General features: G+C 43.3%; 1 protein-coding gene across 2 annotated transcripts; it reads right to left on the bottom strand.

The window, feature by feature from the left end:
* Window positions 1-737: 737 nt before the first annotated feature.
* Window positions 738-12,726, bottom strand: LOC118377588 (zinc finger protein ZIC 4-like). Of its 2 annotated transcripts, XM_052516601.1 has the most exons (3): window positions 12,247-12,726; window positions 11,518-12,138; window positions 738-1,925 (listed from the first exon to the last, which is right to left on the bottom strand). In XM_052516601.1, exons 1-3 carry the CDS (start codon window positions 12,674-12,676, stop codon window positions 1,489-1,491), a joined length of 1,488 nt encoding a protein of 495 aa, XP_052372561.1. In that variant the 5' UTR covers window positions 12,677-12,726; the 3' UTR covers window positions 738-1,488. The 2 variants fall into 2 exon arrangements, with proteins under 2 accessions (XP_052372561.1, XP_035620417.2); XM_035764524.2 differs by having other exon boundaries at window positions 11,518-12,726.
* Window positions 12,727-13,552: the final 826 nt, after the last annotated feature.

The following is a 13,552-nucleotide window of genomic DNA, read 5'->3' as shown; positions in this document are numbered from 1 at the left end:
AGATCTTTGAAGTCTGGATGAGAATATACGAGCCTTTCATCAAACCCTTCCCGCATCTCCCCTGCAGAAAACCACACTTTATCTAAGAGAAAAATAGATCCCACACAAATAAGACATGGACATGACCAGTGAAGAATATTTTCACAAAATAAAATGTGGATTTTCTTTTAAAGAATTGTTTTGTGATTTTCCAGTGTTCAGGGATGATGTAAGTTTAGAGGAAACTAAATGCTAAATACAACCCCGAGGACAATGGCTTATTTTCAAAGTGTCTTTATGTTTTTTTGCGGCTGCACGTTGGCCAGAGCCTAAAGCAGTCGAACGTCACAGCAACACATAAAACATTAACATTGTTCAGACGAAACAAAAAAAAAAACTAAAAGTGTCTGTTGTCCAATATGGGTCCAACATGTTTTCAACCCTTACGCCGGGTTCTGTTATAAATGGTACCTGAGATTAAATAAGCCACAGAATGGCAGAAAGGCTCGCTGTTGAATATAGTGATAGAAACGTGTTTGGTCTCACGGCTCCATTAAAAAAAAGACTGGCGTTATTCGTCTCTGCTGTCTTGTTATACATGAGTACAGCATGTGAGATTCGAGGCGTTTTAGAGCGCCCTGTCATGTATTGGTTAACAGTACCCTGATAATATGTACATTCGAATAAATTCGTTGTTTTTACGTCTCTATCGATATTAAAAAGTCAAGGCCCAGAAAAGGAAAATGACATTTTTTTTATCATACACGATTTATTCAAAATACTGACAAATTACAAGGCAGTTTGGTACACATTTCGAGTGTATTTTCTCGATAGGATCACATTTTAATAAAAATGCATTACTAACAAATATTGACAAGAATTACAAAATCACAAAATGCCCACGTTGACGAAACATTTATGAATTGATTGTAATAATATCAAATAGACTATATGAAAACGAGTCAATCAATAGAGTAGACCATCACAAATGGAAACACATTTTCTTGCGTGAAACTCCAAACGTTTCAATTATTTAATTTATACAAATAAGTGTAGCAAACAATAAAAAAAATTGCTGAAATACCAAAGCTTACAAAATGACTGTTACCACCTACATACACATCGAAACGTATCAATTTACAAATATACATGTTTTTAATATATTGAAACACTTTGGTTCGATGATACAAAAATGCTCATGTCAGATTCAAAAAATAAATTAAAAAGATATTGAAGTCAAAACTAGATTTACAAAGTAATACAGCAAAATACATGCGTACAATAACCGAGTACGAGAAGAATACATGTTTTTCCAAACACATTGGGATAGAAGAGCGCTATCAGAAGATACATTCGGCAGTGTCTAATTTGTCCGATATGCCAGACAGTACATTGAATGATTTGGGCCTTAGAAAACAGACCTTTTCGATGTGTTAATTTTGTAAGTCCGCGGGTATATTGGAAAATATCTTCAATAACTTTTAGAATGATTTTCTGGGCCAGTTTTGGTTAGAAAGCGTCCCTTGGCTCCGGGTGTCTGTAGTGCGTCTCATCCCCGGGATCAGGGCTGGAGGAGCCGCTGGGAGGTGTCTGAGTTCCGCTCGCACCAGAACTATGACAGACGTACCACTCACTTAAATTGGCGGGTTGGGACGAGGGTGCTGGTTCTGAGAGCGACGAGGCCCCCGGCTCTCGGCCTAAGTCCGATGATGGGGACACTAATGACGGAGTTGAAGACTCGTAGCCAGAACTTGGTGGTGGAGACTTGCAGTGCACTTTCATGTGTTTTCTGAGAGAGCTGGGGTGTGTGTAGGATTTGTCACAGCCTCTCACTTTGCAGTTGTACGGCTTATCGCTGGTGTGCACGTGGGAGTGCTTCTTCCGGTCACTGCTGTTGGCGAAACGTCGGTCGCAGCCGTCAAACTCACATTTGAAGGGTTTCTCACCTGAAATAAGTGAACAAAAGTTAGGCTTCAGACAACCCAAAAGCATAAATCAAAACAGCTGCTTTATTTTGGGGTTGGTGATGCATGGCCACATGTGACATCAGTTATGTCAAATAAAACCATATTGGCCTTTAGTGTATTGCCTATTGTACTTGACCCAATGAAGAGCTGAGTTCCTTCAGGACAGCCCAATGAAGAGCTGAGTTCCTTTAGGACAGCCCAATGAACCAGCTGAGTTCCTTTAGGACAGCCCAATGAACCAGCTGAGTTCCTTTAGGACAGCCCAATGAACCAGCTGAGTTCCTTTAGGACAGCCCAATGAACCAGCTGAGTTCCTTTAGGACAGCCCAATAAACCAGCTGAGTTCCTTTAGGACAGCCCAATGAACCAGCTGAGTTCCTTTAGGACATCCCAATGAACCAGCTGAGTTCCTTTAGGACAGCCCAATGAACCAGCTGAGTTCCTTTAGGACAGCCCAATGAACCAGCTGAGTTCCTTTCGGACAGCCCAATGAACCAGCTGAGTTCCTTTAGGACAGCCCAATGAACCAGCTGAGTTCCTTTAGGACAGCCCAATGAACCAGCTGAGTTCCTTTAGGACAGCCCAGTGAAGAGCTGAGTTCCTTTAGGACAGCCCAATGAACCAGCTGAGTTCCTTTAGGACAGCCCAATGAACCAGCTGAGTTCCTTTCGGACAGCCCAATGAACCAGCTGAGTTCCTTTAGGACAGCCCAATGAACCAGCTGAGTTCCTTTCGGACAGCCCAAAGAACCAGCTGAGTTCCTTTAGGACAGCCCAATGAAGAGCTGAGTTCCTTTAGGACAGCCCAATGAACCAGCTGAGTTCCTTTAGGACAGCCCAATGAACCAGCTGAGTACCTTTAGGACAGCCCAATGAAGAGCTGAGTTCCTTTAGGACAGCCCAATGAACCAGCTGAGTTCCTTTAGGACAGCCCAATGAACAGCTGAGTTCCTTTAGGACAGCCCAATGAACCAGCTGAGTTCCTTTAGCACAGCCCAATGAACCAGCTGAGTTCCTTTAGGACAGCCCAAAGAACCAGCTGAGTTCCTTTAGGACAGCCCAATGAACCAGCTGAGTTCCTTTAGGACAGCCCAATGAACCAGCTGAGTTCCTTTAGGACAGCCCAATGAACCAGCTGAGTTCCTTTAGGACAGCCCAATGAACCAGCAGAGTTCCTTTCGGACAGCCCAATGAACCAGCTGAGTTCCTTTAGGACAGCCCAATGAACCAGCTGAGTTCCTTTAGAACAGCCCAATGAACCAGCTGAGTTCCTTTAGGACAGCCCAATGAACCAGCTGAGTTCCTTTCGGACAGCCCAATGAACCAGCTGAGTTCCTTTAGGACAGCCCAATGAACCAGCTGAGTTCCTTTAGGACAGCCCAATGAACCAGCTGAGTTCCTTTAGGACAGCCCAATGAACCAGCTGAGTTCCTTTAGGACAGCCCAATGAACCAGCTGAGTTCCTTTAGGACAGCCCAATGAACCAGCTGAGTTCCTTTAGCACAGCCCAATGAACCAGCTTAGTTCCTTTAGGACAGCCCAATGAACCAGCTGAGTTCCTTTAGGACAGCCCAAAGAACCAGCTGAGTTCCTTTAGGACAGCCCAATGAACCAGCTGAGTTCCTTTAGGACAGCCCAATGAACAAGCTGAGTTCCTTTAGGACAGCCCAGTGAACAGCTGAGGTCCTTTAGGACAGCCCAATGAACCAGCTGAGTTCCTTTAGGACAGCCCAATGAACCAGCTGAGTTCCTTTCGGACAGCCCAATGAACCAGCTAAGTTCCTTTAGGACAGCCCAATGAACCAGCTGAGTTCCTTTCGGACAGCCCAAAGAACCAGCTGAGTTCCTTTAGGACAGCCCAATGAAGAGCTGAGTTCCTTTAGGACAGCCCAATGAACCAGCTGAGTTCCTTTAGGACAGCCCAATGAACCAGCTGAGTACCTTTAGGACAGCCCAATGAAGAGCTGAGTTCCTTTAGGACAGCCCAATGAACCAGCTGAGTTCCTTTAGCACAGCCCAATGAAGAGCTGAGTTCCTTTAGGACAGCCCAATGAACCAGCTGAGTTCCTTTAGCACAGCCCAATGAACCAGCTGAGTTCCTTTAGGACAGCCCAAAGAACCAGCTGAGTTCCTTTAGGACAGCCCAATGAACCAGCTGAGTTCCTTTAGGACAGCCCAATGAACCAGCTGAGTTCCTTTAGGACAGCCCAATGAACCAGCTGAGTTCCTTTAGGACAGCCCAATGAACCAGCAGAGTTCCTTTCGGACAGCCCAATGAACCAGCTGAGTTCCTTTAGGACAGCCCAATGAACCAGCTGAGTTCCTTTAGAACAGCCCAATGAACCAGCTGAGTTCCTTTAGGACAGCCCAATGAACCAGCTGAGTTCCTTTCGGACAGCCCAATGAACCAGCTGAGTTCCTTTAGGACAGCCCAATGAACCAGCTGAGTTCCTTTAGGACAGCCCAATGAACCAGCTGCGTTCCTTTAGGACAGCCCAATGAACCAGCTGAGTTCCTTTAGGACAGCCCAAAGAACCAGCTGAGTTCCTTTAGGACAGCCCAATGAACTAGCTGAGTTCCTTTAGGACAGCCCAATGAACCAGCTGAGTTCCTTTAGGACAGCCCAATGAACCAGCTGAGTTCCTTTAGGACAGCCCAGTGAAGAGCTGAGTTCCTTTAGGAAAGCCCAATGAACCAGCTGAGTTCCTTTAGGACAGCCCAATGAACTAGCTGAGTTCCTTTAGGACAGCCCAATGAACTAGCTGAGTTCCTTTAGGACAGCCCAATGAACCAGCTAAGTTCCTTTAGGACAGCCCAATGAACCAGCTGAGTTCCTTTAGGACAGCCCAATGAACCAGCTGAGTTCCTTTAGGACAGCCCAATGAACCAGCTGAGTTCCTTTAGGACAGCCCAATGAACCAGCTGAGTTCCTTTAGGACAGCCCAATGAACCAGCTGAGTTCCTTTAGGACAGCCCAATGAACCAGCTGAGTTCCTTTAGGACAGCCCAATGAACCAGCTGAGTTCCTTTAGGACAGCCCAATGAACCAGCTGAGTTCCTTTAGGACAGCCCAATGAACCAGCTGAGTTCCTTTAGGACAGCCCCATGTTTTTATTGATGATCATCTACAGGATTTGAATTGGTTGCATATGGAACTTCTATTTCCCTATTAAACAAACTCTGTTAAAGCGAAACAAGTAGTTATGGCCCTCATTGAAATGTAGCCTCCTATTTCAACATTGGCCATTTCAACTATGCACCTAAGGGAGGAAATTAATGTAAATAAAACAACATTTGTCTTGATTATCCTGTAATATCTAGCCCTTAGGACATGTAGCCTATGCAGCATGTTCTGGCAAAAACATAACGGGTGAACTAATTACTTTGAAATCCTACTACGCTGATTCCTCTAATGCAAGGCCATGTAGTCAGGCAGCTATAGGCATAGCAAGAGAGAATATATAATTACTCCATTCTAATGACACGGGCACGTTGAATATCAATTTGACCTTCAGCTGTTGGACTGAGAGGCAATCAGGGATATTAGTGTAGTACACGAACACGTCTCGGGAACACACCCCAGGGGAAGCACCGGTCATAACCACACGAACACGTCTCGGGAACACACCCCAGGGGAAGCACCGGTCATAACCACACGAACACGTCTCGGGAACACACCCCAGGGGAAGCACCGGTCATAACCACACGAACACGTCTCGGGAACACACCCCAGGGGAAGCCCAGTCATAACCACACGAACACGTCTCGGGAACACACCCCAGGGGAAGCCCAGTCATAACCACACGAACACGTCTCGGGAACACACCCCAGGGGAAGCCCAGTCATAACCACACGAACACGTCTCGGGAACACACCCCAGGGGAAGCACCGGTCATAACCACACGAACACGTCTTGGGAACACACCCCAGGGGAAGCCCAGTCATAACCACACAAACACGTCTCGGGAACACACCCCAGGGGAAGCCCAGTCATAACCACACAAACACGTCTCGGGAACACACCCCAGGGGAAGCCCAGTCATAACCACACGAACACGTCTCGGGAACACACCCCAGGGGAAGCCCGGTCATAACCACAGACCCTGGTAGGTTTTAAACATGATACTCTGGACCAGGGGCCTTGGGAATCAACACATGCGCAAATCATTTAACAGATTTCTACTTAAGGAATGTGAGCAAATTATATGAATAATACATGCGGAGGCATGAATGGATTCAGCATAAAGTGGTCAGAGTCATATTAGACACTGTTCTGACACATCGTTTTCAAAGGCCTTAATTAAGGAAGGCTTCTGACTTAGGTCGAAACGTCAGTATTGAAAAGGGAACATGTAGTACATTGAAATCAGAACAGTAAACTCCATTACACATATCAAGCAGGTAGGGGATTAGACAGGCTGGAGAAGCGGGTCAGTGCTCCAGCTAAACCCTACCAAGCAGGTAGGGGCTTAGACAGGCTGGAGAAGCGGGTCAGTGCTCCAGCTAAACCCTACCAAGCAGGTAGGGGATTAGACAGGCTGGAGAAGCGGGTTAGTGCTCCAGCTAAACCCTACCAAGCAGGTAGGGGCTTAGACAGGCTGGAGAAGCGGGTCAGTGCTCCAGCTAAACCCTACCAAGCAGGTAGGGGCTTAGACAGGCTGGAGAAGCGGGTCAGTGCTCCAGCTAAACCCTACCAAGCAGGTAGGGGATTAGACAGGCTGGAGAAGCGGGTTAGTGCTCCAGCTGAACCCTACCAAGCAGGTAGGGGATTAGACAGGCTGGAGAAGCGGGTCAGTGCTCCAGCTAAACCCTACCCGTTACACTGTTACAGCCCCCCTTATAGCCTATTCCTACTACTACTAATACCACTACTAAAACTACAGCTACTACTCTTACCAATACAACAACTACTACTACTACTACTACTGCTAGTACTAATGCTGCTACTACTACTAATACCACTGCTAAAACTACAGCTACTACTCTTACCAATACTACAACTACTACTACTCAAACTACTACTAGAACAACTACTACTTCTACTACTGCAGCTACTACTACTACTAATGCTGTTACTACTACTACTACCACAGTAAAACTACAGCTACTACTACTACTACTACTGCCAGTACTAATGCTATTACTACTACTACTAATACAACTGCTAAAACTACAACTTCTACTCTTACCAATACTACAACTACTACTACTACTACTACTAATACAACTGCTAAAACTACAGCTACTACTCTTACCAATACTACAACTACTACTACTCAAACTACTACTAGAACAACTACTACTTCTACTACTGCTAGTACTAATGCAGCTACTACTACTACTAATGCTGTTACTACTACTACTACCACAGTAAAACTACAGCTACTACTCTTACCAAAACTACAACTACTACTACTACAACAACTACTACTACTACTACTACTACTACTGCCAGTACTAATGCTATTACTACTACTACTAATACAACTGCTAAAACTACAGCTTCTACTCTTACCAATACTACAACTACTACTACTACTACTACTACTAATACAACTGCTAAAACTACAGCTACTACTCTTACCAATACTACAACTACTACTACTCAAACTACAACTACAACTACTACTACTACTACTGCTAGTACTAATGCTGTTACTACTACTACTAATACCACTGCTAAAACTATAGCTACTACTCTTACCAATACTACAACTACTACTACTCAAACTACTACTACAACTACTACTACTACTGCTAGTACTAATGCTGCTACTACTACTACTACTGCTAGTACTAATGCTGTTACTACTACTACTACTACAACTAATGCTAGTACTACAACTACTACTACCACCACCAATTACCACCGCTACTACTACCACTACGACTACCACCACCAATTACCACCACTACTACTACCATCACCACCACCAAAACCACCCCCACCACCACCACTACTACTACTATGACTACTAATGCTGCTACTCCTACTAAAACTTCTACTACCACTACCACTAATACTACTACAACTAATGCTAGTACTACTACTACTACTACCACCCCCAACTACCACCACTAGTTCTACCACTACATCTACCACTACTACCACCACTACTACTACTACTACTACCACCACAACTACTACTACTAACACCACCACTACTACTTGTCCTGCTACTACTTCTACTACTACTAAAACTACTACTACTACTACTACAACTACTATGACTACTAGTACTAATATCACCACCACAACTACTACTACTAAAACTATTACTACCTACTACTAATATGAAAATTACTTCTAGAACTAAAACTGCTGCTACTACTACTGCTACAACTACTACTACTAGAACTGATACTGCTACTACTAACTAAAACTATTACTACTACTACTAATATGAAAATTACTTCTAGAACTAAAACTGCTGCTACTACTACTACTAGAACTAATATTACTACAACAACTACTACTAGAACTGATACTATGACTACAACTACTACTACTGACTTCTGCTACTACTACCACCACCAATACCACCACAACTGCTACTACTACTACTACTAGTACAGCTAATACTACTACTACTACTACTACTATTACCGCTAGTACTAATGCTAATACTTCTGCTACTACTACTAATGCTACTACTCCTGCTCTTCTACTACTGCTACTGCTACTACTGCTACTACTACTGCTGCTACTACTACTACTACTACTACTACTACTACCACCCCTACTACTTCTACTACCACCACCACCACCACTACTACCACCACCACCACCACTACTACCACCACCACTACTACTACTACCACCACCACCACCACTACTACAACCACCACTACTACAACTACTACTATGACCTCCACAACTACTACTAATACTACTACTACTAACACCACAAATTACCACCACTACTACTACCACTACTACTACCACCACCAATTACCACCACTACTACTACCATCACCACCAGCAAAACCACCACCACTACTACTACAACTACTACGACTACTAATGCTGCTACTACTACTAAAATTTCTACTACCACCACCACTAATACTACTACAACTAATGCTCGTACTACAACTACTACTGAAACAACCAATACTACAACTAGTACTACTCAAACTACTACTAGAACAACTACTACTTCTACTACTGCTAGTACTAATGCAGCTACTACTACTACTAATGCTGTTACTACTACTACCACAGTAAAACTACAGCTACTACTCTTACCAAAACTACAACTACTACTACAACAACTACTACTACTACTACTACTACTGCCAGTACTAATGCTATTACTACTACTACTAATACAACTGCTAAAACTACAGCTTCTACTCTTACCAATACTACAACTACTACTACTCAAACTACAACTACAACTACTGCTAGTACTAATGCTGCTACTACTACTACTACTGCTAGTACTAATGCTGTTACTACTACTACTACAACTAATGCTAGTACTACAACTACTACTACCACCACCAATTACCACCGCTACTACTACCACTACTACTACCACCACCAATTACCACCGCTACTACTACCACTACTACTACCACCACCAATAGCAAAACCAGCCCCACCACCACCACTACTACTACTATGACTACTAATGCTGCTACTACTACTAAAACTTCTACTACCACTAATACTACTACAACTAATGCTAGTACTACAACAACTACTACCACCCTCAACTACCACCACCACTAATACTACTACAACTAATGCTAGTACTACAACAACTACTACCACCCTCAACTACCACCACTACTACTACTGCTACCACCACAACTACTACTACTAACACCACCACTACAACTTCTCCTGCTACTACCTCTACTACTACTAACACTACTACTACAACTACAACTTCTTCAACTACTATCATTATCCCTACTACTACTAATACTATCACCACCACTACTAAAACTATTACTACGACTACTAATATGAAAATAAAACTGCTGCTACTACTACTACCATTATTACCACTACTACTACCTGAACTACTACTATTAGAACTGATACTACTACTACAACTACTACTACTGCTACTACTAGTACTACTACTAGAACTGATACTACTACTGCAACTACTAAGACTTCTGTTACTACCACCACCAATGCCACCACAACTGCTACTACTACTACTACTAGTACTTATGCAGCTACTACTGCTATTACTACTATTACCGCTAGTACTAATGCTAATACTTCTTCTACTACTACTACTACTACTACTGCTCTTCTACTACTGCTAGTACTATAACTACTACTACTGCTACTACTACTACTACTACTACTGATCTTCTACTACTGCTAGGACTATAACTACTACTACTACTAGTACTACTACTACTACTACTACTGCTCTTCTACTACTGCTAGTACTATAACTACTACTACTACTACTACTGCTACTACTCCTGCTCTTCTACTACTACTACTGCTACTACTACTACTACTACTATATATATATATATATATATATGTAAATAGTATTAATAAGATTAACTCATTACTAATCACATATTTAATAAGAACAAGAAAAGAAGAAGAAAAAGACAGACAGGAAGTTATAACATTGACCTGTATGTTCCTTTGTCTTCTTAGCCATGAGTCATGATTCCTCAAAAATAGGTATAATTAGCATTATTATTATAATTCTAGTTGACTATTCAGTTCCAGGCTCAACAACATATCTCAACAGAGTCTCTTTGACAAAATCAAGGTACAGTATATATCTTTCAAATATATCCACGGGTTGTGCATGTCGTGGTGTATATATATATACTGGCTCCAGCAACAGGTCAGAAACAGCCATGTATTTCCACTCCACTATATAGCTACTACCGCTGCTTTGTGAGAGTTCAAAACAGTAAGCAACACCTTCTCTCTGACGTGTTTGATTCCATGTCCCCACAGCAGGCAAAGCAACAGTCGGACAGAACAGTCCGTGTAGGCCTCAGTCTCTTTTCTGACGGCATGTTTTGGCACAAACAAGAGAGTGCACACGTCAAACGCCTGAGTGAGAGAACTTTCCTAGCTTTACCCGCCTAGTATTATCTATGCACAACTCTGGACCACTTGGAACAACTCACAACAAACACGTCGGAAATTAAATCGACCAACAACCCACTAACTATTGCGTAATATTTACATTACGCTCAATTTTATGCCAACATGTGGGTACCCTAGATATTGTTGATTTGAAATTCCATGATGAAAATATTACCTTTATAAACATATAAATATATATATATATATATATATATCAGATAAATAATCACTTGTTTTATTGGACCATTATGAAATTACAAATAATATTTGTTTCCCTTTATTTTATGTTGTGGCTAATGTACAGCATAGCTTTAAAAATAATATTTCATTTAAATGCAACATCGAATAGAAATGTGAATTTAGCTCGAATGTGGAATGGCATTCAAGCCATTGATGATTGCAGAAAATTCAAATCGTAACCTCTACAAACATTTGAGGATGCATTATTTACCGGTGCCTCTGAAATGTAAATAAAGCCACTTACCTGTGTGAGTCCTCTTGTGGATCTTCAGGTTCTCCGAACGGGCAAACACTTTTCCACAGCCGGGGAAGGGACATGGAAATGGTTTCTCTCCGGTGTGCACTCTGATATGATTTACAAGTTTGTACTTGGCTTTAAATGGTTTTCCTTCTCTCGGACACTCTTCCCAGAAGCAGATATGGTTAGCCATCTCCGGGCCACCGACGTGATCAACCGTCACATGCGTTACCAGCTCGTGCATCGTGCCGTAAGTTTTGGAGCAGAGTTTTTTCGCCGAGTGTTCCGGTTCGTGCCACTTGCAGATTAGTTCTTGCTTTATCGGCTGCCTCATGTAGCGGAAGAATGCACCGGCTCCGTGGTGGTGGGCGCTGAGGTTCATGTTCAGATGGTTCAGACCGCCGTAGCCATGTATTGTCGAGGCGGAGAACGGATCAGCCCTGGAGCTCGCCACTTGACTCAAGTGATCAGACCTAACGTACATTTCGCTAGGTATTCCTAACCTTATTTGTCCATTCATGGCCTGGCCACCTGGTGCTCCGCTAGAAGACTGCTCATGGTGGAGTCCGGAGAAGAGGGCATGGCTACCAGCATCAGGGTGATGGCCGTAGTGTCCCAGATAGCTACCTGTTGTTGAGACAAACATTCCGTGATGAGAGGTTGATCCGGGGCTCTGGTCGGTCAGTACCGGCATGGCTTGAGCTGTCAGATCTCTCCGAATGAGGAAATCCCTACCTGTGGCTGCGGATAACGCCTGGGCCGTGTGGGACATGGAATAGGGGACTGGAGCCGCCTGCACCGGGCCAAAAGCTCCCGTTTGACTGGAGACCACTTCACTGTGGCCTGCCATATGATGATTGTGGTGGTGATGGTGGTGTGGGTAATGATGGGCTGGGCTGATTTTGAGGGCCGCGGAGTGCCCCATGTGTTCTGGCCCGAATGGACTCGGCCCCAGGCGGGGTTCCGCAGTAATCTCCCCAGGGTGCGAGTGAGCCATTGAGTGTGGATGGCTGCTGAACCCCGGGAAGCCTGTCACGCTCTGAGGGGTATGGTGGTGATGATGGTGATGGTGGTACGCCCCTGCCAAGTCAACTAATCTCAGCGCCGTGTTCCGTTTGGAAATCGTAGGGTACATCACATGGTTTCCCAAAACATCCATGCTCATTACTCCTAATTCTAGAATAACTTGACAGCATGCAAAATAATAATGATGATGACAAATATATTTTAATCGCAATGAAAAATACAGAAAAAAAACTAAAATATACAAAAAAAAACTAAAATATAGAAGGAAAAAAACTGTTCTAAGTTCTAAAGTGGCTGCATGGAATCGCATTCGGTTGGCCGGCAGCAGCAGGACGCTTTGATAGTGAATAGAGATTCATGGTAGGCGCTGCAGCCCGTGGAGCTAAACAATCACCCCGCCTTCTAATTGGTCAGAGCCCCGTGATTGACGTCACTTGTGACAGTTTCCAATGTGAAGAAAATTGTTTTTAGTGACAGCAAAGCAGCCAGAGCGCCTGCGCCGAGCCTCAGGCAACAATTGGAAGAGAAAGATGTATTTGTATTGCAAAGGTTATTGTACTTTAAACTTCAAAAGTTAAAACGTTAGGTATAGCTGTCGTATCTTCTACTGACTGACTAAGAGTTATGGAATCGCAATGTACCCACGTTTTGCTATAAGCAAACAACACCTACAATAATAGTCAGGGAAAGTAGGCCTGAAGGCAAAGTAGCCCCACTAAAAATGTTGTAGGCTACAGATAACAATTACTAGACAAACACAGCTTCAGATAACAATTACTAGACAAACACAGCTTCAGATAACAATTACTAGACAAACACAGCTTCAGATAACAATTACTAGACAAACACAGCTTCAGATAACAATTACTAGACAAACACAGCTTCAGATAACAATTACTAGACAAACACAGCTTCAGATAACAATTACTAGACAAACACAGCTTCAGATAACAATTACTAGACAAAACACAGCTTCACAACTTACGAAAATACAATGACATTGAAATTCATAAAA

Source organism: Oncorhynchus keta, unplaced genomic scaffold (genome assembly GCF_023373465.1).
Source record: "Oncorhynchus keta strain PuntledgeMale-10-30-2019 unplaced genomic scaffold, Oket_V2 Un_scaffold_515_pilon_pilon, whole genome shotgun sequence".
NCBI classification, from domain to species: domain Eukaryota; kingdom Metazoa; phylum Chordata; class Actinopteri; order Salmoniformes; family Salmonidae; genus Oncorhynchus; species Oncorhynchus keta.
Note: the sequence above shows the minus strand (reverse complement) of the source record. Positions and strands in the feature narration are given on the sequence as shown.